General features: G+C 40.1%; 1 protein-coding gene across 4 annotated transcripts; it reads left to right on the top strand.

Annotated features, from left to right (window-relative positions):
- Positions 1-316: 316 nt before the first annotated feature.
- Positions 317-26,584, top strand: TLR5 (toll like receptor 5). 4 transcript variants are annotated; one of them, XM_087717830.1, is made up of 3 exons: positions 317-736; positions 14,174-14,316; positions 20,580-26,584. In XM_087717830.1, exon 3 carries the CDS (start codon positions 20,598-20,600, stop codon positions 23,178-23,180), a length of 2,583 nt encoding a protein of 860 aa, XP_087573956.1. In that variant the 5' UTR covers positions 317-736; positions 14,174-14,316; positions 20,580-20,597; the 3' UTR covers positions 23,181-26,584. The 4 variants fall into 4 exon arrangements, with proteins under 4 accessions (XP_087573956.1, XP_013908710.2, XP_087573957.1 ...); XM_014053235.2 differs by having other exon boundaries at positions 317-937; XM_087717831.1 differs by lacking the exon at positions 14,174-14,316 and having other exon boundaries at positions 317-937.

The raw sequence follows: 26,584 nt of genomic DNA, 5'->3' as shown, positions 1-26,584 counted from the left end.
TCCAAGAAACGCCTCCTTGTCCCTTCCTGGATTCAGTCTGAAATTTTAATATCTGATCTGGCAGGCATTTGTTTGCTTTGGTTTTGTACGGTCTAATGAGAATGAGAATCCATTTAATTGATGGGCTTGGCTGTGGGGATTATGGGAAATTGAGGACATCGGCAAGACACCAGCCTGGAGAAGGCCAAGTTAAAAAGAAAATAGGAACCAAATTGCAAACCGTGTGCAATTACAAAGGCCAGGCGTTTACGCTAAGCATGGAGAAATATGTCCTTTTTAAAGAACTGCTTGAGTAATCTAAAAAGTTACCAGTTGGGTAAGATTTTATCAGAAAAGGCATGTCTGGGGATTGCTTTTTTAAAATTTTGTCTGTTTTAAGCTGCTCCGGGAAGGCAGGATCAGTCATGTGAGTTTGCGGTTTGATTTCTCTCTGCTCCGGGACCAACAATCCAGGGAGAAGCGGAAGGGTCGGGAAGGCTTCGACTTGGGGCGGAAGAAAAAGACTAGCAAGAGCGTCCCCAGAAACCGGGCCGCAAACTCTAAGCGTTGAAGTCCGGAGCCGCGCTATGCAAATCCGAGGTGGGCGTGAGAGGTCCTTTTGCTCCACCCTTGTGGGTCGGGGAGCCGATCGATGACCGGGAGGGCAAAGAAAGATAACACCCGGGAGCGTTATGAAGACTATCGGCTTGAGCCAGCGTAAGGAGCCTTCTTCTGCTCGATCGAACGGCCCGGACAAGTAGGCGAGCCCATCGGCTGTCATTGGCTCCGTTCTCCAGGACGGTCTCAGGCTTAACATTTATAACAATCGTAAAACACACCAAAAAAATCTCTTGCGGGAATTAGAGATTGTTGTTGGAAGGTACCCATACCAATTCCCGTGCCTTCTTCAACGGGAGTAGAATACAGTCTCAGGAGGATCTGTAAGCAAGGAGGATCTGTAAGTAATGCTTCTGAGCGTATCTAAAATATTAAAAATGTTTCCGATCTCTCTCTCTCTCTCTCTCTCTCTCTCTCTCTCTCTCTCTCTCTTTCTCTCTCTCTCCCTCCCTCCCTCCGTCGCTCTCTCTCTCTCTTGCCCCACTCCCTCTCCCTCTCCCTCTCCTCTTTCCTCCATCCCTAGAAAGATGAATCATAAAATCTTGGGTTTGGCTTTCAGAGCACAAGTATTCACACAAAGTGTTTTTCCATCCTATTCTGTCACATTTAACCAATTAGCCCATTTTGGGGTTCACTGTCACACCCAGAACCATTAACTGGCTGTATAAAGTGGAACGTTTGGCTACTCATGGCTTTGTTCATTCTGGTCTGGGACGCCAGGCTATGTCAACCCCTGGGATCCAGGAAACTTCAGAAACAAGGTTCCATTTCTTAAAAACAATCAATAATCATTGAATTATTTTGCAACTGTGGCTTCCTAAAAGGAAATTATTGCAACACAACAGTTTAAAGAACTCTGCCCTGCCAGTTGAACGTCATTTGGCCTGGGTTAGGTACACATTTCTGAATTTTGCAATCTTTTGTCCTTTTGTATCAACTCTACAAATGTGAGCATGTGCATGATCAGAGCCTCAAAAACAGAATGTGATGATGTCCAGGTGGGTGGGCGGAGCCCTCTTTATTAATTTATTAATTAAATGGGTAAAATTCTGACATTATAATACATCCTGGTCTTACTAAGGTTACATGACATCCTTTTAAAATCTAAATATTTAGCATAATTTTGGAAACATCAAAGATAATATCAACTGTTCATTGGTTTAGCACGTCTAGGATATTTATTTATTTACCAAATTTGTATGCTCCCCCCACTCCAATCTCACAAGAAGTGACTTAGGGCAGTGTTCAACAATCAAATAAAAACCAAATATATAAAAACAATCATTATCAAAAAAAAGTTTGACATAGATAATTATTTCAATGGAAAGTCCTTGTAAATCATTTTTGTAGTTAGGGCAACATTAGATAAGATAAGATAAGGCAATAACAAACGTGTTATACAGCCTCGCTATGAACAGTAGGTGAAATCACCAGGAATTGCCTGAGCATTGGAGGTTTTTCTTTTTTATAAGATGAACAGGTTTGGTTACATACCATAGAGTATAAAATACATGTGGTTTGGGTTTTGGGTAAATCATTTGCTCTTATGGATTACTGTGGTTAATAGGAACAGCATGGGTGAAAATGATTCATAAATTAGAAAAAAGTTCTTTCTTTCATTCCCCTTCTCTCTTGAGTCAGTGCCAGCCCTTCAGGGTATACCAGACTAAGAAAACAATACCATGTAAGTTAGTAGTACCTTTATTGTAAAGTTACAGTAACAGAATCTTACAAGTTGGAAAGTGCTTCCCCCTTTCTCCTTTTATTTTCATGTGAACTAGGAAAAGCTTGGCCCTTGTATAGTGGCTCTGCCTTGCTGGTGGCTCTTTCTCCTGTCCTTAAAGCCACTCCCTCGGCCCTCTTCTGTCAGAGGTGAACAGTCTAATGGGCCACAGTGTTGAGTCTCCAGGCTGAACTCAGCAGAAGATTCCCAAATACTGGACATAGCTTAGCTAGAGAAAACTAGAGGCAACAGTTGAAGAAGGTCAGTGCCTTCATAGGCAAAGGCACTTTATTTTTCAACAACTTTCCAATAGCTTAATGGACACCTTGCTTTGGGCATTTCAGTCTTGGGGCTAGGTGGAAGCCTGTTCTCAGTATCTCTATTTTTTAATTTTTATATATTTTATTTATATCAAATTTACAGACTGCCCATCTCATTGACAAAGAAACTTAATGTAACTCCCACACCAGGCCAAAGAGGACACACACATACCCTCCATTGAATGTACAAAATTCAGCAACAACTTAGCAGCAAAACAACCCAATGTTTGCAATGTGGTTTTTTTAGGTCAAGATCCTAAAATTAAAAGTGATAATGTGGGTATGAGCCCCCTTGAAGGAGATTAGCCCCCATTACTGCTGTTAATCTTCGCATTCTCCTCCTCCCAGCCTAACCTGTCAACAAAAGTCCTGTCTTTTTAAACCCTCTCCCTTCCGGCAGTGTCACTAGATTGTCTCCTGCATCTGCAAGTTGGTTGACCAGGTATTTCTTATTTCCCTGGCCCAAAAAAAAATGCCAAAAATGCCTGTTTTAAGTCCTCAAATTGAATAATAATACAGGCTTTACTCTGTAAAGATAATGTATATTTGCAGATTGCACCTAGAAGCGAAATTGAATGGAATACATTCTGAATTATTAACTATAATACAATGTGAAGCCATATCAACAGCTAGTCTCCGGAGAACAATGCCTTCAGAAGTAAAAAGGAGATATGGTTACTTTTATTGATGGGAAAAAAGGCAGATGCTTTGGGGTGTATTATTAATGCATAGAGTAGAAATGAGGCTGTTTCTCAGGTGCTTCCCCCACCATCATCACCAGAGAAAAAGAAATCTAAAGAGACTTTTCACCGATATCTTTGTGTTTGTGTAGATTTTCTATTGAACAGGATTTTAAACCATTCGCTACTAATAGTCCCCCCCCCCCCGTCCAATTATTAATTGTCTTCTAAACTGCTTTTCTTTTTTATGGGGCGGGGGGGGGGAGAAGGGTTATATGAAGATATAATCTTTTCTGTCTGCCACAGGGAATAGATAAGCTTTGATTATCTCCTTGTGAGTCTCCTGAGCATAATTAGCAAAATGTATGCAAAGCTTCAAGAAGGGTAATTACAAGACTGGTACAAATCTGAGTTAACTTGGAGAGACAAGCAGGCTTTAGGGCAAGTTGTTTCTTCTTGCATCAAACTACGATCTTGTGGCACTCAGTTGAGAAATACCCTATTAGACGCTGTTCTGCACTGCGTGCTGCATTTAACTTTACGCTCACCTTTGACGCAATCTCAAGAGACAATCTAGGGTGCAAATTGAAAAACTCTTCTACTGATGCACGACTCTTGGCTTTACTTTTGAGACCCCCCCTGGAAACTCCCTACTAAAGTGTGTGCCTCCTTGTGCCTCCTTGTGCCTCCTTGTGCCTCACAAAATACCTTCTTGTAGGGACATGGCGTCAGACAGGACTGTAGTGACTGTAACTTGATACCGTACTTTTTAATATTATATAAACTCAAACTGACCCCTGTTGAGCAAGTTTTTCACCACTATCCTGCATCTAGTTAATAGACGTATTTCTATCTTACTGTGTACAGATGATGCTGTTGTTAACCCTGGATGAAATGAAGCTGTTTTCTCTTGCTCTGTGTTGCAGAGAGGCAGCCTTACAGATCAGTTCTTCCAAGACAACATCCTTCCATTTTCTAGATGCCTCAAAGCTTTGACATGGCAGCTAGATGATCAAGTCAGAGAACAAGTTTTAAAATTGTAGGAATTTAATTGTAACTTCTTCTCTGATAATATTGTACTGCTAACTAGAACATACAAAACATTTGCTAGACCAATTCTCGAATGCAGCTGATCTGTCTGGATCCCACACTGCATATCGGACATTAATACAATTGAGCGAGTCCAGAAATAGTTCACGAGAAGAGTTCTCCGCTCCTCTGCAGAATATCACAACATCTCATGCCACCAGACTTGAAATTTTGGGCTTAGACAATTTAGAACCTTTGGTCTGACCTAAGCTTAGTACACAGAATTATTTGCTTAGTACACAGAATTATTTGCTACAATGTCTTATCTGTCAATGACTACTTCAGCTCCAACCACAACAATACACAAGCACACAATAGATACAAACTTAAGGTAAATTGCTCCAAACTTGATTGCAGAAAATATGACTTCAGCAACATAGTGGTCAGTGCCACTCTCATGCACAGGTGTGGGCACGTAGGCACGTGCTTTTGACACCTGAGGGGAAAAAGGTTCGCCATCGCTGCCTTAGACAGTCTACTTTTGATCTCACTCCATTCCTAAGATGCCTGTAAGAGGCGTGCATAAGCGCACTAATGTGCCTACTGTACCAGTCCTAATGTCCCCATTTATTCATATTCATTTCATGTACTCATAATCATATTTATACTTATATCTGTTATCTTATGCATTCTTGACAAATAATAAATAAAATAATAATTAAAAAATCTCCCCCACATATAAACAGGGAGATATGGTGTCCTTAAGCTAAACTTCAACTGTAAAACCCTTTCTTATCACCAGAGGCACAGATTTTATATCTGTGGCACTAAAATTATTTACAGCCAATATTTATATCTGATTACTGTATGGGGCTCCATTGGGCCTGTATAACAAGATGGCCCTGTTAGAGGATGGGCAATCCACATTCCTCCATAACATATTCCAGATTGCCAGCTGTGTACCAACTATGATATTAGATCAGGAAAGTGGCAATACTAAGGTGGAGACCAAGTCTCTTGTAAAAATTATTTACTTCTTGTGCAAAGTTATTCTTTGATCAGATAAGTCTGATCTCCTTGGCATCTCACCAACAATTTAAACTCAAAATGGCAACAATTATTTAGTTAGGAATTTTATTCTAGCTATTGGAAGTTGAGAATGCCAAGCAAGCTCTTTGGTGATAGGTTCTACATAGGGATTAGGCCTTTCTGCTTAGAAATGTTTCTGCAAATCATCAAACAAACCCAATATTTATATGAAAGTGCAGATCCAGAATTCAGAAGGCCACCATAATTACCCTGCTTTAACATTCTTCCCCTGGCAGTCATGGAAAGGAAATACAAGAAACTTCCTTATTCTACTAGACTTTGTGTCTATATTAGTGGAGCCCTTGAAGAGATAGACTGTCTCTTAATTCAGTGGGTTTCCTCCCCCAAATTTGGCAACATTAAGATGTGTGGATGGGGAAATGTGGGAGCTGAAGTCCACAAATCTTAAAGTTATCAAGCTTGAAAACACTTTAGTTCATCAATTTTTCAGGAACATTGATTGATTCGTGCCTTAAAACTCGTTTAATAATAATATTCTCAGGACACTTATATTTGTTCTACTTGAATTATTTATTTTCCAAAAAAAATATTGATTTCACTAAACATTGCAATTTTTTTCTTTTATATTTTATAAAATTTGGCAAAGGTTAATAATGTTAAGCTATATGTCATCTTATTTTTCTATTGACTAACCAATGTATTTCAATATTTTATGTTGGTTGGTTAATGAATGTAAGAAATAATAGGTAATTAGCTAAGTTTTGGCGGAGGTGAGGGGTTAGAGCCTGGGACCAAAATAAATACATTGAAATTGATGTAGGTTAAATAAAACACAATTGAGGGCAAAAGAGAAAATTGAAGAAGTGTGGCGTGCATGTTGCTGTTTGTGTGTGGTATTTGTGTTTATATAGGCTATTGCAGAGACTCGAAATGGCAGCAACAGTAAATCTGTTTGCATAAATATCAAATCCCATTTAATTGATCGTGATGTTGATTTTTAGATGCTCGACCTTATAGTCCTGTCATTTTTATCACATTGTACTTTTTAAATTATATTGATCATTGTGTTTCAGCTATGGTCAAAGATAACATTTTCCATTAGCTTGATATGCATGTCCAGGTGAACAGATTTTCTATAGCGGCATCTTTCCCACTGATAGGCACAAGACCTTTGGGATTGTTAAGCAGCCTGTAGATTTCTGTCTGAATACTGATGTTCCCTCTGTGCAAGGAAGCCAGACACCATAGCATTTTGAATATAACAATTTAGAGTCAAATCAAAATCTTTCTTACAGTCTTTGACCAGTCTTTAGAGTGAGAAAAGAGAAATAATTTGGTGTAGCAATTCATTATCAGTGAAACAAGAAATAAAGCAACTTATCTAATTAAAAGTTGTATGCAATTACTGTATTTTTCGGACTATAAGACGCACCATGATTTTGAAGAGGTAATTTTTTTAAAAAAGTTTTTGCACTCTGCATGCTTCCCAACCCTCTGCATGCCTCGTTTTTTGCAAAAAGAAAGGAGGGGGCATACAGAGCTTTGGGAGGTTTGTAGAGTGCTCCTGGGGGCTGGGGGGGGGCAAAAAGGAACAAAAAACAGCCCGTTTTTTGTTCATTTTTGCCCTCCCCAGCCTTCAGGCCCACTTTGCAAGCCTCCCAAATCCTCTGCACGTCCATTTTTGCAAATGTGGAGGGGTTTCGGTAGGCCAAAAATGCTGTATTCATTGTAAAAGACGCACCCAGATTTTCACCCTCTTTTTGGGGGGAAAATGGTATACTCCGAAAAATATGATAGTTGATGAAGATATTTGACCACTTGCTAAGTAGTATTGAGTTAGCATCCCTTAAAAAGTAATAAACATAAAATGTATCACTATGACAACCCCCCCCCCCAATGTAGAAATAATTAGGGAGATCAAAGCCCATGTTGTGGCTGTGGCATCATAAAAAGGATACTATTGGAGGACATGAGTGAGAGTTTCTCCCACATTGAATCTACAAGAACAAAGTCTCTGTAAATAAGGAGTCTTCCTGCTAGTAGAGTTGATGAGAGGACATCAAAGTAGGCTTTGGAAAAGGCCCTTCTATATTTGCTTAGGGTTATATTGTATAGATAACCCTGCAGTAGAAGGCTTGCATCTGCCTAATATTTGGTAAAAGGATTTGGCAGCACTGTTGACAATCATCCGGGCAATCAATGTCCCTAATTCTTTCTTTTACTAAATTGTCCTCCTCAAGGGTTAATTGTCCTAAATATTCAACAGAAAGTCAAAGACTGCGAAGTTCTTCTATACAGGTAAAGTGTCAATAAGATTGGTAGCTGTCTAACAAGAGCAGAAGCACCACATGTGTAGGGTCAAACATGATTTGAGTACCGAGATTAGAAACTTGGTCTAGATCTGAACCTTAATATTTGTCTCATTAACTTTAAGCCACAAGACTGCATTAGAATTGCATTTTGGGGTATCAAACAAACTCTTAAGGAAATTCATAACCCCCTTAGGTGTGCATCCTTGACCTTTTGTTTAACAACACTTCAAAGTTACAATGGTCTCGGAAAAAATGACTTACAAGTCATCCTGAAAGTTAGGACCATTGTCCCACCCCCATGGTAATATGATTGTAGTTAGCGACAGAAATTCTGATCCCAATTGTCGTTCAAGTCAAAGACTACTTCTTGGGCAACTGTTTTAACTGTTCAAACTATAGGAGTTTGATTGCTGCTAGAATGTAATTTGCCCCCTATTGCCTTTAAAATTTAGTTATTTCTGGTACACTGTTTTGGGCAATAGAAATGGCATAATTTACCTGAGTTGATAATTTCCTACAGGTCTGAAGTATTACACCCAAGTATTTAAAACATTTGATGTACTCTAATTTATGGGAAACAATTGTCCACTTTGATTTTGTCTCTTGTTAGAAAAAAAATTAAAATATATATATATTTGTCATAGTTGATTACTAATTGTTCCTCATTACTGTAGGATTCCAGATTTGTATATTTGTCTGCTAGATCAATGTTGAAGTACTGAGCAATGGTCTACAGTGGATCATCGTGGTTAAAATCCTGCTTGCTCAGGGTCAATTATTCCGTCATTCAAGTTTGAAATTTGGTGAATAGGTACCTGGCATATAGTTTGGTAATCATGTTCAAGAAACTAATTGGTGTCTAATTAAACGGTGCATTCCTATCACCCTTTTTGCATATGGGAACAATTATAGCTTCTCCCGAGACCTGCAATCTTAGCTGTGTGGTTAATGTGTGAAAAGAAGGAAGCCAATAAAGGGATCCACCAATTTGAATTGGATTTAATCAGCGCTCTGTGTGCGTGTGTGTGCGTGTGTGTGTGTGCGTCTGTTGTTCCCGGGGGCTTTTAGCATGCTTAATTTGGTTAATGAGATTTTTATCTTCTTTGCATGTGACTAGAGGCCACCTTGATGTAAGGACAAAGATTTGTTATTATTTATTGTATGGCACATTCATATTTCAATAAAAATAAAGAGATAAAAATACAAAATATTAAATATTAAAAACATATATTTAGATTGCAGATACATTTTTTGCTTCATTTGACACAGCCAGCAAAGTCTGTACTGTAGACTATTTTGGCATTCTGACACTATATGTTGGATAGTTCATTTTTTAGCCCTACAGTCACAATTCGGTTTTTTGCCCCACTTACAGAGGGCGTCTGCATATCTACCACGGCCAATGTGAATTCAGTTCAGTGTTGTCCATATTGCACGGGGCTGGTTAAATCAGAGGTGATGTTTTCAAGATGCAAGGCAAACTTTTACATTGATAAATGATAAAGACACATCTATCATATTAGCATATGAATTACAATTAAGGGGTTGGAAGTGATGTACCATTTCAGATCTTGGAGCGAATACTAAAATACAGTTATGTAATGCTCTTATGGGACTTCTCCATCCGGTCAGCCATCTCTCCCAATGCCTGAGAGCCTGGGGCAGCATCGTCCTCAGCCCCTGGCCTCTCCAAACATTCCAAGGGAGACATGCCATCCCCGTCAGACAGTCCCAACTGCTCCTCCAAACCGGGCTCCGATGCGACCATGACATGTCTTTACTTGGTTGACTACACTGACACACTGTAGGCTCTTTTGCCCGGCAGCAACTGGGAAATAGATATCCTTACATGCATGTCCAATTCAATTCTGAGCATCTTCCTTCTGGCTGTGTAGGTTTTGCTCTCAAGGAAGAGCATCACACATGCCACCCTTTTATCGCCAATAGCTGTGAATGTCACGGCTGATGCTTTCATATCATAATATAGCTGCGACCTTAGCAAGGAAGTCAAGAGGGGATTTTAGGTTTAGGTTTTAGGTTTAGGTTTTATTGACATTTGTAGGCCGCCCTTTTCCCTGAGGGGACTCAGGGCGGCTCACAGAAAACCAAGGGAGGGGGAATACAACATTAAGACGACAACATATAATAAAATCAACACCATACATTCAATATTCGGGCGGGGTAACGGTCCTTATCCCCAGGCCTGACGGGCGAGCCAGTTCTTCAAGGCTGTGCGGAAGGCTTGGACGGTGGAGAGGGTACGAATCTCCACGGGGAGCTCGTTCCAAAGGGTCGGGGCGACTGCTGAAAAGGCCCTCCTCCTTGTAGTTGCCAGCCGACACTGGCTGGCCGATGGAATGCGGAGGAGGCCCAGTCTATGCGATCTTATAGGTCGTAGGGAGGTAATCGGCAGAAGGCGGTCTCTCAAGTATCCAGATCCACTGCCATGTAGGGCTTTATGGGTGAGTAAAAGCACCTTGAAGCGCATCCGGAGATCGACAGGTAGCCAGCGCAGCTCGCGGAGGATAGGTGTTATGCGGGTGAATCGGGGTGCACCCGCGATCACTCGCGCGGCCGCGTTCTGCACTAACTGAAGTCGCCGGATGCTCCTCAAGGGCAGCCCCATGTAGAGCACATTGCAGTATTCCAGCCTAGAGAGCACAAGGGCCCGAGTGACTGTTGTGAGTGCCTCCCGGTTCAGGTAGGGTCGCAACTGGCGCACCAGGCGTACCTGGGCGAATGCCCCCCTGGTCACAGCCGCTAAATGGTGGTCGAATGACAGCTGTGGATCCAGGAGGACTCCCAGATTGCGAACCCTCTCTGAGGGGTATAAAATTTGACCCCCCAGCCTGAGTGTTGGAATGTTGGCCAAATCTTTGGGAGGGAAACACAACAGCCACTCGGTCTTTTCTGGGTTGAGCACAAGCTTGTTAATCCTCATCCAGTCCATAACGGCCTCAAGACCCCGGCCCATCACGTCAACCGCTTCATTGATTTGGCACGGGGCGGACAGATACAATTGAGTATCGTCCGCATATTGATGGTATCTAATCCCGTGCCTGCGGATGATCTCTCCCAGCGGTTTCATGTAGATGTTGAATAGCAGGGGGGATAGGGCCGAACCCTGCGGCACCCCATAATTTAGGGGCCTTGGGGACGATCTCTGCCCTCCCACTAACACCGACTGCGACCTGTCCGAGAGGTAGGAGGAGAACCACCGTAGCACGGTGCCTCCCACTCCCACCTCCCGCAGTCTTCGCAGAAGGATACCATGGTCGATGGTATCGAAAGCCGCTGAGAGGTCAAGGAGGACCAGGATGGAGGGATGTCCTTCATCTCTGGCTCTCCAAAGATCATCCATCAATGCGACCAAAGCGGTTTCTGTGCTGTAACCGGGTCTGAAGCCAGACTGGAAGGGGTCTAGATAGTTTGCTTCCTCCAAGGACCGTTGGAGCTGAAAGGCCACCACCTTCTCAACAACCTTCCCCAGAAAGGGGAGGTTGGAGACCGGGCGATAGCTGTTAAGAACAGCTGGATCCAAGGATGGTTTCTTCAGGAGGGGTCTCACCACCGCCTCTTTCAATGAGGCGGGGAAGTTCCCCTCCCGAAGGGAGGCGGTTACAACCGCCTGGATCCAGCCTCGTGTCACCTCACTGCAGTTAGCAACCAGCCATGAGGGACACGGATCCAGAACACAGGTGGAGGAACTTACAGCTCTCATGGCCTTGTCCACATCCCCGGGGATAACGTCCTGAAACTCAACCCAGAGCTGTTCTACTTGGTCCCCCTGTGCCTCGGCTGGAACTGCGGGTGTGGAGTCCAAGTCCGACCGAAACCGAGCAATTTTGTCCGCTAGGAATTGGGCATATTCTTCCGCTCTGCCCTGCAGGGGTTCCCCCGTCTCCCTTTTGTTTAATAGGGAGCGGGTTATCCTGAACAGGGCGGCTGGACGGGACTCAGCGGATGCAACCAGGGAGGCTATGTGTGATCTTTTAGCTGTCCTAAGTGCCCTAGTATATTCCCTGGTGCAGGTGGTTACCATTGCTCGGTTCGATTCGGACTTATCGGACCTCCAACGGTGCTCTAGGCATCTCCTCCGGCGCTTCATTTCCCGGAGCTCCTCGGTGAACCAAGGAGGCCTCCGGGATCCGCCGCCTCGGAGGGGCCGCAGTGGCGCAATCCGGTCGAGGGCCTCGATTTTCTTTTGGTTAGGGATTATAATGCCTGCATAACAGCTTCCATGTATGTTGGGACTACAGTTGTCAGAAATTGCCCATATTAGCTTGATTGCACATAATCAATTATTCAACTTATTTATAAAAAGGAAATTTTCAGATAAGCCTACCATTTAGAACTAGGAACATTGAAACAAGAAAAATCCAGTCTCCCATTATCATTACACATAAACAGAAAAAAAGAAAAGAAAACCACCTTCAAAAGTGGGAAATCAATTCCCATTATTAATCATGTTTTCCCCTTGAACTAGTTCTGGATTCAGACTGATTTCTATTTTGAGAGCCTGAGACAGATATTTAATGGCTTGTCAAATGTGTAAAATACAGTTTTTATTTGAACTACATCCTAATTATTTTGCACTTTATTTGGTACTTTCTATGTATTTGCATAACCTCCTGATTTCTATACAGTGTGGCATATTATTTGCATTGTCTATACCCTGGATTAAATTCTGTGCCAAGAAAAGCACCCTTTTCTAATTTTTACAAGTATATGCAGGCTTGCGCAATTTTTCCTTTTTCAGACTTTATTTCTGTATCTGCCAGTTATGGACCCATGGAGAGCTTTGAAAATTTCATCCAAAGGATTTTAAACACATTTTCAAGCATTTCATCTCAATTTGATAGTTTGAAAACTACACATAAAAATGAAGCTTGAGATTCTCAGATTTTTTTTGGGGGGGGGGGTACTTGTTACAGAATCTCTGCCTACTCCCAGCTAACAATTCACCAGTGGAACTCCTTGCCTTCAGAAATTGTAGGTGCTTCATCACTGGAAGTCCAAGACTGGAGCCACCTATTTGAAATGATATATAGAATAACAGAGCTGGAAGGAACCTTGGAGGTCTTCTAGTCCAATCCCCTGCTTAGGCAGGAAACCCTACACCACTTCAGACAAATGGATATCCAACATCTTCTTAAAAACTTCCAGTGTTGGAGCATTCACAACTTCTGGAGGCAACTTGTTTTACTGATTAATTGTTCTAACTGTCAGTAAATTTCTCCTTAGTTCTAATTTGCTTCTCTTCTTGATTTGTTTCCATCCATTGCTTCTTGTCCTACCCTCAGGTGTTTTGGTATAGGGTCTTCTGCCTGGACTAGAAGACCTATAAGGTCCCTTCCAGCTATATTCTGATTGATTGATAACCAGCTCTGGTTATCACAAATACAGTGAGCTCAGAGTTCCGCTAAAGCAGTGGCTTTCTTACAAAATCCTTATCTTCACATGTCTTTGTAGAAGTGCTATGATAAATATTTCAGAAAATTTAAATGTATTCTGATTCATTGTGTGAAACACTTTTTAAAAATAATGGTTTTGATTGCTTACAAAGCTGCAATAGACAAAATTTTAGAAAGGGCATCTTACTTCTTGTATAAGAAGTTACTGCTTTATAAAGCTACCAGTCTACACCTAAAAATAAATTGCCTTTTACTTCCGAAAAACTGTAGTTTTACTCATATGCAAAATTAGTTTAATACTGTCTGTCTATATATACATATGCGTATGCGTATACGTATAAATATACATGACACAGCTTAAGATTTCTTAAATTGGAGAATAGTCCTAAATTTAATATAGTTAGTGCATTAGTCAAATTTGCATGAATAATTTGTGTTTATTATACAATAGACATCTAGCTAACTGTTGCATTTTCAGATAATAATCAATCCTTCCTTCCTTCCTTCCTTCCTTCCTTCCTTCCTTCCTTCCCATTTCTATTTTTTTGTTTGACAAAAATAAATCCCATACTTGGCTAAAATGAAAAATATAACTTGAGTAGCTGCCAAATTGCTGTTCAGAAGCGCTTGACCTGATGTTCATGCACTTCTGAAAGATCTCAGTAAAAAGCCAACATCATATAAATACAGCTGTATCTAAAGGAAACTGAACAGTGGTAACAACATTAAGTGGAAATCCTTTCCAACATTTTCTGAAGAACAATAAGAAGAGGAGAGGTGTCTTTGAAGCAAAAAACATTTTTCTTTGTATCCAGAGTAATTTAGGGATTATTAAGAATACGTGTTTTACTGAGAAAGACATGGGAGATGTAATATAGCTAATTTACAGATTTAAAAACCCTTTTAAAAATAATTAAATTTGTGAATTGCAGCTAAAAAGACATCCAGACTGGCTTTATTGGGAAGCACTTCAAACGAATAGATTCTAAAGGATGTTCTTTTTGTTTTTTACTCATTAACAATGAACCTTGTCTTTTTTTATCCTTAGGTGCCTAGCCTAAGACTTTCCTTAAAGCCTATCACCAAAACTGATGCTCCAGAGGAAGTCACGATGTGATGGGTACAACCAGGATTGTTTCTTTTCTGTCCTAGCCACTTAGCATTCTTCTTGAAAGCATCCCTCTTTCTGAGGTTTGGAGATTTTTTTCCCCTCTCTCACAAGTGGTTGAGAATCAGTGAATGTAAAAAAAAAGGAAACTGTCTTTGGTTCATATGGTCTCAGAATGTGTGTCTGTCTGTCTGTCTGTCTGTCTCTCTCTCTCTCTCTCTCTCTCTCTCTCTCTCTCTGTGTGTATCTTAAATGAAACAAGAATGAGCTTTCCAATTTTCCTCACTGTGATACCTTCCAGATACACTGGGACGAGAACTCCCACTTGGATAAATTTGTTCTGGATTAATTAAGCTTTTTCTGATTAAATTTCAGGACTGTACATTGAGTAGTTCTTCAGAAATAATACTGCTTGCTATAATCCTAAAACACATTGTTCTATATCTAACAGATGTATTCTTCTTCAGATGTATTTTACTCTGTCTAACTGCTGAAGAGTATGACATCACACTATTGTTTTGGAAAATGATGTCACTTTATTTAATATAAATATATTAAATGGGCTGATTTAATTGCCTGTTTTCTAATGATACAGTATTGTTGGAAACTAAAATGCTACAGAGGGATCAAATTATAAGGCCTTTTTTGCAAAATACCAAAGCTGCCATTTAATCATTGAGGACATGCCTTTCAAAGAATGTTAAATGTAATTTGGCAAAGTTTAAACCAGCACAAATGGCTAATGCATTGGAACTATTTATTGTAAGCAAAACAGTAAACAGTTGATAGTCTGGGAGACTTTTCTTCTGCTCTGGGTAAAATTATCAAAGTTTGGTCTAATAAATGCCTCCCATCCAAATTATGATTGTGTGCTACTGGCCTTAAATTTAAAATGTAATCTTCCCACGTAGTTCTGCCACCTCTGGGTTTTCCTCATCAAGAGAAGAAGCACATGAACCAAAGTTACTGCAGAAAAATAATCTATTCGAAAAAATCACTATTCTATTCCATGTCTGAGTCATGAAACCGCATCCTGGCCTATTACGACACAGCCATTCTGAGGTTGCAGAAGTTTCTAATCCATAAAAATAAAATAGGCATCATACCAAAGATACGGCACCAAAAGCTGGTCTGACAAAGAGCATAAAAAGCTCAACATATTTTTCTCCTCAATTTATAAGTCCTGTATCACTGGTAATGATTTCAAAGAAAAGCCCTGCTGAAATTCTAAGCTAGTAACCACTGTTGGGTCAAAGGTCTCAACCTTGTTCTGGTGCATTATAACAATAATCCCACTGCAAATCCATTTTCTTTTATTTGCCGCTTTCCTTCTGATGTGTGGGTGACATATTTGACTGCTTGACATTATCTCAAGCAATCCTTTGACTCCCAGTTGTTGGTCCTCCTTCGGAATGGCTGCCTGTTCCTCTCTGAGATTATCAGAGCAACTTTGTGAGCAAGAAGCAACTCAGAAGCAGTTTACGAATCATCTGCCAACATAGAAAGGGATTAAAAAGGGATTAAAAAGAACTGTTGACTGACTTTGCTTTTCCATATTCCACTTTTATATTAATACCCTGGTCAGTATTTGCTTGATTTTGACTTCCACTGCTTTAAGACAGTTGGGAAGAGTTTGCTAGCATTACTTGATGTAAAAGGGTGATTTTTTTTATCATAGTTGACCTACATTGAATACTCTTTCTCAAAAATATATTTCCATTTTCTTTTTATAACAATTATTTTATCAAAGATTATTATTACAGTGGTAAAACATAATACAGATTTTTACAAGATGAAAGAATAACCAATTTGCCCTAGGCACTAGGCTAGAAAGTGGGAGTATGTGAGTTTGTCTTAGCCAAACTCACCTCAGAAGCTGTTCTGGTGGGGAAAATAGGAGGAGGAAGATGTGTTGGATATGTTCTCTGCCATGAGTTATACGTAAAAATAATAAATATAGCATATAGATGGTAAATATATGATGATGATGATGATGATGATGATGATGATGATGATGATGATGATGATAGATAGATAGATAGATAGATAGATAGATAGATAATATAGCAATAACACTTAGACTTATATACTGCTTCACAGTGCTTCTAAGTGGTTTACAGTGTATGTTCAGCATATGACCCCTAACAATCTGGGTCCTTATTTTACCGACCTCGGAAGCATGGAAGGCTTGAGCTGCTGAGACTCAAACTGCCAAACTGCTGCAGAAGTAGCCTGCAGTACTACATTCTGACCACTCTGCCACCATGGCTCATCATGGAGCAGGGGTGTCAAACTCGATTTGAGGGCTGCATCAGAATTGTGTTTGACCTTGGGAGGCGGAGTGAAGGTGGCCAGATATACGTCACTCGTGTCAGGCATGCCTGTGGTGGCCTGAGACTTCTGTCAGAAAAAAATGGGCTGTTTCCAGAGTGGCCCTACAGATCAGATCTAACCGCTCCACAGACCGGATCCAGCCCCCAGGCCTTGAGTTTGACACCCCTGTCATAGAGAGAGATTAGATAGGTAGGTAGGTAGGTAGGTAGGTAGGTGGGTAGATATAGATATGATTGAAAGAGAAAGAGATGATAGGTAGAGAGATAGATGATAGAGAGATAACTGTAGAGATAGATTATAGATAATAATATAGAAAAGAAAGAAAGAAAAAATAGAAATATAAAATAAAAGAATATAGGAAAGAAAAAAAGAAATATATAACGAGTATATATATCACAACAAGTATTAACAAATTTCATAAATTCCTAGTTATAATGAATTAGTGACCTGGCATGCAGACATGAGAAAAATTATGTATTCCATGGATCTTTCTACATGGGATGTAAAACCTTTCTTCTTCTATCCTCATCTTTTTTAAATTAGAAGCTTTCAGACAGAAATTACTTTCTTCCTCATATATTTGGATATGAGAGAAAGCAGACTATGTTCCTCATTTTTTATTGTCAAATTTGAATGCTTTAATGATAATTCCCATTACTTACTTTCTTATCAGAAAAGATTATTATAATGTAAGCCCGAGGCATACCACATGCAAATGACACTTTTTAAAATTAGAAAATCAGCTTATCAGGTCATGGTTTTTAAGCAACATAGTGGGTAGAGAGTGAAGATTGCTTAAGCCTTTCCCTGCTGATCAATTTTCAACTCCATGTTCTTCTTGAATGTTTTGCCCCCTTTGCAGGTTCCCAGATATATATGTTAAATAGGTGATTCCTATTTGAAATCTAAAAGGGAAAAGGGGGGTTCAATTTTTAAAAAGTCTGGTGAAATTAGCATTATTATGAATTGAGGTATATTAGTGAAGCAAATTTCTTCATCCCTACGATGGAAAAACACGAAACTGGGAAGACAGCTCTCTGTAAAAGAAAGTGAAACTCACAGATATGACATAGCATGACCTCACGCCTTGATTCAAAATGGGCTGTGTTTAATTCTTAAATACTTAGATCTGCATATAATGTATGTCATTCTATGTCATTCTTCTGTCATTCTGATTCGAACTACAACACTATCAGCAAGGAGGACACATTGTACTAATTATCTTGTTGCTTAACCAAAGGTTGAAGACTTTGGACAAACAGAAGTAACTGGCTACATATGGTGTGCCTCTCATCTTCATTTGCAGATTGCTCAAGTCCCATTTCGGGGCATTAAGCTAGTAGCACTCCAGTACCGCTGGATATCTGTTGTGGTCTTCTGCAAAGCTGTCAGTTTCGCATGCTGAGCAGAACATAAATGTTCCTCTTTTTATAAGAAGGTTTTTTTGGAGGAGGGGAGACTCATTTTTTCAGTGGTGTAATCTCTTTTGTTGTTTTAGGAAAGATTTCAAATCACACATACCTTCCATGTGTGAATGTTTATTGGGAATCAGGAATCTTGAATTGTATTTCGGCTGGCAAAGCTTTGTTAAGAATAGCCATGGAGAAGGGGAATATAGATCATGAGAAACAATCCCTCACCTCATATACTGGCATCCAAACAGTAGTTCTTGATCCCCTTCATCTTCTCTGCTAAGAAATTGTGACCTGAAGTCTCTTCCTGCATACAGAGGTAAAAACTCATGAATGAGGCTTCAACTTGATTCCTGTTATTATGAATTGTGCAAGTCTTTGTCTAACTTGCAAGGAAATAAAGATGGATAAGATGGCACTCAGAAAGAGGCAAAGTGGGTTAAGAGGTTTAGTATACGCAAAGTACATGTGAATAAAGGGATGCGGTGGCTCGGTGGCTAAAACTCTGAGCTTGCCAATCAAAAGGTTGGCAGTTTGGCGGTTTGACTCCCTAGTGTTGTGTAACGAGTGACCTCCTGTTACTTGTCCCAGCTTCTGCCAACCTAGCAGTTAGAAAGCACGTTAAATATGCAAGTAGAAAAATAGAAATCACCTTTGGTGGGAAGGTAACAGCGTTCCATGTCTGGTGATGCCGGCCACATGAACATGGAGACATCTTTGTACAGTGCTGGCTCTTTGGCTTTGAAATGGAGATGAACACTGCTCCCTAGAGCATGGGAACGACTACCCATATGTGCGAGGGGAACCTTTACCTTTATCTTTACATGCAAACATGTGGCTGAGCTGAAGGAGGGAGATTTGGAAATTTTAGCTGAAAGCCTCAAAGCGCTTTTCATTTGTATCAGACTGAGAGAGTGCAAGATATAATCATATATGATTATTATATATGATAAAGGCTCTGCAATGGCTGGATTATCAGAACTGTCAATAGGAACCTCCTTCTAGTTAATTCCAGAGGGAAGAGTGCTGAAGGTGTCCTAAATTATAATTTTAAGTGTTCATATTAATAATTCTGTTTTTAAATTATATAACAGTTCATTTGATTCACAGTCAAATGTTGTACATAAAAAGTGATTCTGATTATCCCCACCTTCCAACAAATGATATCTCATAAAGAGAAAGAAACAGAGGAAGAAAAAAAAACTATTTTCAAATCAGGAAAGGGTCGGTGGTAGCAGCGAAAGCATTGGGAATTTAGAAATCTCCCTGGAGTCTTGGGATTATGCTTTGATAGGGAAGAACCGAATTAATCAGTGGGACAACTTTTCTCCAGATGTGCTTCAACACTGGAGGTTTTTAAGAAGAGATTGGACAACCATTTGTCTGAAACAACATAGGATTTCCTGCTTGAGCAGGGGACTAGATTAGAAGATGTCGTCACAGAATAACATTGTTACTCTGTTATTCAAATATAAAACAAAACGAAAAAGCAGATGCCCTCAAAAGTTTAAAAAAGAAAACAATGCCATATTTCCCTTAAATAAAAATCTGACTCCTAGTGACTCCATGAATATGTTCTTGGCAATAGCATAGAAGTGGGTTGTTGTTGCCATCTTTTATAGGGGTGTCAAACTGGCGCCCCACTAGCCAAATGCATCACACAAAGCCACACCCACCCCAGCTCTGTGAATGTGAAAAAAGAAACAAAACGTCACATGATGGCAACGTGATGCCGCGAGTTTGACACCCGTGTTTTAGGATGTTTTTATAACTTCACAAATTAGTCTTCAGCCTTCAGATTTCCTAGTTGTATTCTATTAAATTACTACACTTGTTTAGCTTTATGACCTGCTATGGTGTTTGCATGGAAGGCCATTTATCTTGTTTATCCACCAAATAAGTAAATAAAGTTTAGATAGGTATAAATATTTGTGAATTGTGCAAAACCAAATACAATTTAATAAATATTGGGCGACTTGAGTGGCTTTTTGGCGAACTTAGGAAGTTAATCAAAGTGATTTATAGTTAGGACATCCTGGAGTTACATTTTCTCCTAGGCATTACTTGCTCAGAATGCCTGGACATAACAAATAACAACTATACTTTGAAATACAGGTCCACAATCTCTGTTTCCAGAGTTAAATGTTATTCCTTGAAGTCCTCAATATAGATCTCTAGGCTCTTTGAAAAGTCAACAATTTTGTGCAACCTTGTGTGCATCAGAAATAGAAAAAAATATCAAACTGGTGGGGAGAATAACTGCTGCATCTAATTCAAATTAAATTATAATGAAAATAAATCAAATGTGGTTTTGTTCTTCTTTTTGTTTTTGAAATGAGGCCCCAGCACCGTGATGGTGAACCTATGGCAGGTGTGCCACAGGTGCCACGCGGAGCCATTTCTGAGGGCATGCAAGACATTGCCTTGTCAACTCCAGCGCACAGGCCAGCTGAGTTTTGGGCTTTATTGGCCATTTTTCACCCTCTGGAGGCTTCCCTTTTGATCTCTCTATATAACCTGTGTTGTTATGTTTAATTCATATTCTGTGGTCCAAGGCAAATGATAATGCTTTCCCCCCCCCCCCCATCTTTTTCTTCCAGGCACAGACTGAGAGCACGATGTTTTGCCACTACATGATATTTCTTATTGGAACAGTGCTTGTGTGCCGAGAAACACTTGCAATTCGTAGCTGTTCAGTGGAAGAGACGATAGCCTACTACGATTTCTGCAATCTTACTTGGGTGCCACCTGTGCCTGAACATGTTGAGATTCTATCCCTAAACTTCAATTTCATCCAACGAGTTAATGCAACCTCTTTCCCTCTGAGGGAGAAACTAAAGTTTTTATACCTTGGAACACAAAAACGCTTTCCCTTAACCATAGGAAAAGATGCTTTTAGGAACTTGCCAAACCTAAAAGAATTGGATTTGGGCGACAACAAAATGATGCTGTTAGACCCTGATGCTTTTGTGGGCTTGTCTAGAGTCAATACTCTTTTACTGTATCAAAATAATCTTGATGGATCCATTCTGGAAGAGGATTACCTCAGAGATTTGATTTCATTGAAATATCTGGACCTCAAATATAATAGAATCACACGTGTTCGCCCTCACAGTGTATTTTATAACATGAAATTCTTGAACAGTCTAGACTTGGAATTAAACCCTATTACATCTATCTGTGAAGGGGATCTTAATAATTTCCGAATAGCAAGGTTCAAATGGTTTAGTCTTCGTTCTACTAAAATATATAATAGTATTGTGGATTGGGCTACTTGTGGGAATCCTTTAAAAAATGTTAGCATAGAAACACTGAACATTGGGGGTAATGGCTGGAGTGCAACTCTAACAGGGCAATTTTGTGCAGCTATTAGAGGGTTCCCACTGTTGAGTTTGAATATGTCTTATCATGGTATGGGCGCATCATTTGGATTTAATAATCTTCCTGATCCTGATATTAATACATTTGCAGGTCTTAAGGACAGTGGCATCATTGAGTTTGATATATCAAACGGCTGGATTTTTTCTCTTAAACCACAAGTATTTCGATATCTCCATGATTTGAAGCTACTGAATCTAAACAATAATAAAATAAATAAAATTGGGAAGGGAGCATTTCTTGGTCTTCAGAATCTGCAGTATCTATTCTTATCAAACAATCTGATTGGTGAGCTCTTTAAGGACACGTTTGAAGGTCTTCCTAATGTGATTCAGATAGATCTAAAACATAATCACATTGGAGTGATTGATAGAGATCCATTCAAATCCTTACCAAAGCTTCAACAAGTGGATCTCACGGATAACGCCTTAAAAGTAATAGATTCTCTCCCAAATCTCATCAATGTTTTGCTAGGTGACAACCGGATAGAGACTACATCTTATTGGAAAATACAATTTATAAATGCCACACTCCTCAACTTAAAAGGAAACAGATTGGGGAATCTGGGTGATCTCTATGAACTTCTCCAATTTCCAGCCCTGAAGTATCTTGCTTTACAAAACAATCGTTTATCCTATTGCTTCAAATACAAAGACATAGCAAAAGACAATCAGTTGATTTACTTGGACCTTGGAGACAACATGCTGAAGCTTATATGGGAGAGAGGTTTATGCTTGGATGTGTTCAAAGCACTTTCCCACCTGGAAATTCTCTATCTCAATGACAACTACCTTGCTTTCATCCCAGAGGGTATATTTAGTGAGCTAAAGTCACTCAAGATGCTTAACTTGTCTAACAACCTGTTGACTTCCATTTCTCAAGATATCTTTCCTACAAACATGAAAGTTCTTGATTTGTCATCAAATCAGCTACTTTACCCTGATCCTCAGCTCTTTGCAACATTAGACCTGCTGGATATTACCCATAACACATTTTACTGTGACTGCCTATTAAGCAACTTTATTTTGTGGCTAAACCAAACCAATGTTACTTTAGATGGCTCACGCAATGACATATTTTGTTCTGGACCACCGCAGTTTGCTGGTGTTCCTCTCCAATACTTAGATACAGAGAATTGCAATGAACATAAGCTCATGGAGCCTTTGCAGCTGTCACTCTTCCTTTTTACCTGTGTTAGTATAACTGTGTTTCTAGTAGCAGTAGTTGTTTTTACTCGTTTTAGAGGGGTTTGTTTTCTCTGGTATAAAACACTCACACAATTCCTCATGAAGGAGCTCCCACCAGAACTGGATCAACAAGGACGCAAGTATGATGCTTACCTTTGCTATAGCAGCAAAGACTTTGAGTGGGTCCAGAGTTCCTTGATAAAGCATCTAGATTCTCAGTATTCTAAGAAGAACAGATTTGCTCTTTGCTTTGAAGATAGAGATTTCCTGCCTGGGGAGGATCATATCAGTTGTATTCATGATGCTGTCTGGAACTGTAGGAAAACAATTTGCGTGGTCACAAGACAGTTTCTCAAGGATGGCTGGTGTGTGGAAGCCTTTAATTTTGCCCAGAGCAGGTATTTCTCAGATCTGGAGGATTGCCTCATAATGGTGGTAGCTGGATCTCTCTCTCAATATCAGCTTATGAAATATCAACCAATCAGGATCTTTTTGCAAAGGGGGCAGTACTTGAGATGGCCAGAAGACCATCAAGATTTGGAGTGGTTTTTAAGCACACTGTCTCACCAAATAATGAAAGAAAAGAAAGTTAAGAAGTCCCCAATGGTTGAATTGAATGTTATAACCGTTTCCTAACAGGCCTGGTTCTTGGCCACCATGCAATGTCATAAGAAGGCTTACTTTCCAGAGAATTTGACAGTTTGTTCTAATAGCATACTGAGCCATTCTTTCTGTCCAATGAGCTAGGTCAGGGGTGATAAACTCAAGGGGTCCTTAGATCTGGCCCATGGGGCCGCCATGGAAACAGTGAGAGACCCACCTGCATAGCCCGCCCGAGCTCGGTTTTCACTGGCAGAGCACTCGGGAAGCCACAAGCTTCCATGACTTGAGTAATGTATAGCTAGACATGCCCCCCCCCGCCTCCCCGAGATCAAACAACCGTGATGCGGCCTTCAATGAAATTGAGTTTGACACCCCTGAGCTAGCTGAATCTGTTATTTATACTTCTCTGTTAGATCTCTGGTAAACCTGGCTTCATTTTTTTCACTGTAAAATGTCAGGTTACTTATTATAGTGTTAAGTTGTGAAAGCCAAGTTCTGGATGATTGGTATAAAGGTAGTCCTCAACTTACAACCACAATTGAACTCAAAATTTATGTTGTTAAGTGACTTTTGTCCCATTTTATGACTTTTCTTGCCACATTTGTTAAGTAAAGCACTGCAGTTGTTAAATTAGTAGCACGGTTGTTAAGTGAATGTGGTTTCCACATTGACTGTGCTTGTGAGAAAGTCACAAAAGGGGATCACATGACCGCAGGACACTACAACTATCATAAATGTGAGTCAGTTTTTAAGCATCCGAATGTAAATCACATGACCATGGGGATGCTGCAATGGTCATAAATATGAAAAATGGTCATGTCACTTTTTTCACTTCCATTGTAACTTTGAACGGTCATTAAATGAACTATTGTAAATCAAGGAGTACCTGTAGACCAGAGGTGGTATTCAGCAGGTTCTATCCAGTTCTGGAAAACTGGTAGTGGAAATTTTGTGTAGTTCGGAGAACCGGTAAATACCCCCTCTGACTGGCCCCGCCCCCATCTATTCTCTGCCTTCCAAGTCCCAGCTGATCTGGAGTGAATGAGGGATTTGCAGTAACCTTCCCCTGCCACACCCACCAAGCTATGCCATGTCCACCAAGTCACAGCCACAGAACTGGTAGTAAATTTTTTTGAATCCCACCACTGATGTAGACAGTTTGGAAGGCTCTTCACATATATATCGGCTGAAATAAAGGCATTATATGCAACTATGCAAACTATGCAGTTTAATACAACTATAAATGTTGATGTTGCTCAGGCCAAAAGGTGGGTAGGCTGGGGACGTTGCAGTCTCTGCTTTGGTGGGTTCCAGAGGTGGGCTCCTACCCATTTGGCCCGGTTCAGTCGAACTGGTACTGGAATGCCAGCCTGGGTCACAGAACTGGCCACGCCCCTGGCTGGCCACACCCCCAAACCAGTTCCCCGGTCACCACCGTTGCCGCCATCATCTTTTTTTTTTTTAGTTCTGCGCATGCGCAGAACAATTTCCATTGAACCGCACATGCATGTATGCACGAGCAAACCGGCAGTAATTCTGGCTGAAACCCACCCCTGGTGAGTTCAGATAATAGATTTGTGCAAACATTCAGTAGAGCAGTTTTTCAACCTTGACTTTAAGAAGTGTGGACTCCAACTCCCAGAATTCCTGGAACTCCACACATCTTAAAGTTGCTAAGCTTGAGAAACACACTAATACATGACTTATTTTAATTAGGAGCTAAGATACCAAAATCCCTCCCCCCCACTCCAGGGTTTTATAACTTATACAGTATCTGTATTTCTTTGTGCATTGAGCAATCAGCTTCTGCAGATTTGTGCCAGATTCAATTCTAAGATATTCACATGCTTTCCTGTCTTGAGGGACCATCCTTTTTAGACTTCCTGTTCCTGGAGAAGTTTGTTTATATTCAACTAAAAAAAAAAAACCCAACCTCAAGGTCGCCGGAGTGCTTGGTGTACAAGATGAGGTGCAGAGTAGCTTGCATTCTTATCCCGAAAGCGTGCAGGGAGTGATAATTGAAATATGGAATGGCTGAATTTTTTCAATGTACATTTTTTCAGGCAGGTCTGTGTTTTGTTTTTGCATACATATTTCTTCTCAAGAGCGATGTTTTGAAAACTGACTGAGCGGGTCACTTTCCATCAAGATGTTTTTTTGGCTCAGTTGTTCCCTGTAAATTAAACACTTACCAAGGAGGATTGCATCCTTGCAAGTTCTTCCCTTTTCTTCTGTTTGTTTTTGTCATGTGCCCAGCATATCCCAACATGCTGTTCTGATGCAGACTTCCTTTAGCTGTCCAGATTTGTTGGATTGCAACTGCCATAACTCCAGTCAAATTTGGGAAATGTTCAAAGTATTTCACTAGTATGAGGCACTAGTATGAGGCAGGACCTTCCAACAAATACTTATTTTGAATGGAATAGAAAGTTTTAAATACAATTATCTCAGTGACTAAGCAATTTAGTCCTTAGTGGAGTTAAGCCCAGTACTTCACCTCTTACATATATTCTTATTTTCATTTTATACATAATATTAAAATGTAGTAAATATTTAAACATATTGTTTAAAAAAACTATTTTGTGAGCCTCTTGAATTTGTTTCATAAGAACTACCTCAGAACAGGTGTGCATGAGATTTTAATTCAGTTTGTTTTTTATAAGAACTTACCCAAACTTTCCTCCCAAAATTAAGAAAATATTAAAAAGGTTAAAAACCTGAATATAGGAGACCACAACAATGACAGATTCTTCTAGCATTCAAACAATGTTCAGACTAATTGTTTTTGAAGATACCATATCATTTTACATGTGGCTGAATTAATTTAAATATGGAGTGTAACACAAAACAGCATTCTTGTCCTCTGTTAATACAAAGTGCATGACAAGTTAATTTGTATCAGGAGGCATTATGCATTTTCAACAGATGTCATGGATTAGAATTGATATGTGATCCACTGATATGCATTTTCATCTCAAAGAAAGTCTTAAATATTTCTGCTAGCCTTCTTACGGGTGATTAGAAAGCACAAGTTCGGTTAGTTGCCTGTGAAAAGAATAGCTGGAATGTGGTAATGTGTCTCTTTTTCTTTCTCTGAAATGCAAAAGTTAAATTGGCTGTTGAAAAAGGTGCAAAATAGTCCAGCTGAGAGAGCTGGAGATGAAGGGAAAATAATATTCATTCCATCAAGAAGCAATCTGTTCCTTTCTCACATTAGAATGACTTTCCTAAACAATCTGCAAGAACACCCAGTTAATGGAAATAGAACAGGGGTGTCAAACTCAATTTCATTGAGGGCCACATCAGGAAAGTGTTTGACCTCGGGGGAGGGCTTGGCCAGCTTGACCTCACTTGTGTCAGGAGCCTGTGGTGGCCTGGGTACTCTGCCAGCAAAAATGGGGTCCCAATTCCGTTTTTGACTGGGATAGCCTCCTGCA

Source organism: Thamnophis sirtalis, unplaced genomic scaffold, assembly GCF_051295495.1.
Source record: "Thamnophis sirtalis isolate CommonGarterSnake01/CBP01778 unplaced genomic scaffold, rThaSir2_p1.2 scaffold_6, whole genome shotgun sequence".
Classification (NCBI taxonomy): Eukaryota; Metazoa; Chordata; class Lepidosauria; order Squamata; family Natricidae; genus Thamnophis; species Thamnophis sirtalis.
Note: the sequence above shows the minus strand (reverse complement) of the source record. Positions and strands in the feature narration are given on the sequence as shown.

What these genes read in the sequence shown, in the direction of transcription:
- TLR5 (XM_087717830.1), top strand. Translation starts at nt 20,598, where the DNA reads ATGTTTTGCCACTACATGATATTTCTTATTGGAACAGTGCTTGTGTGC.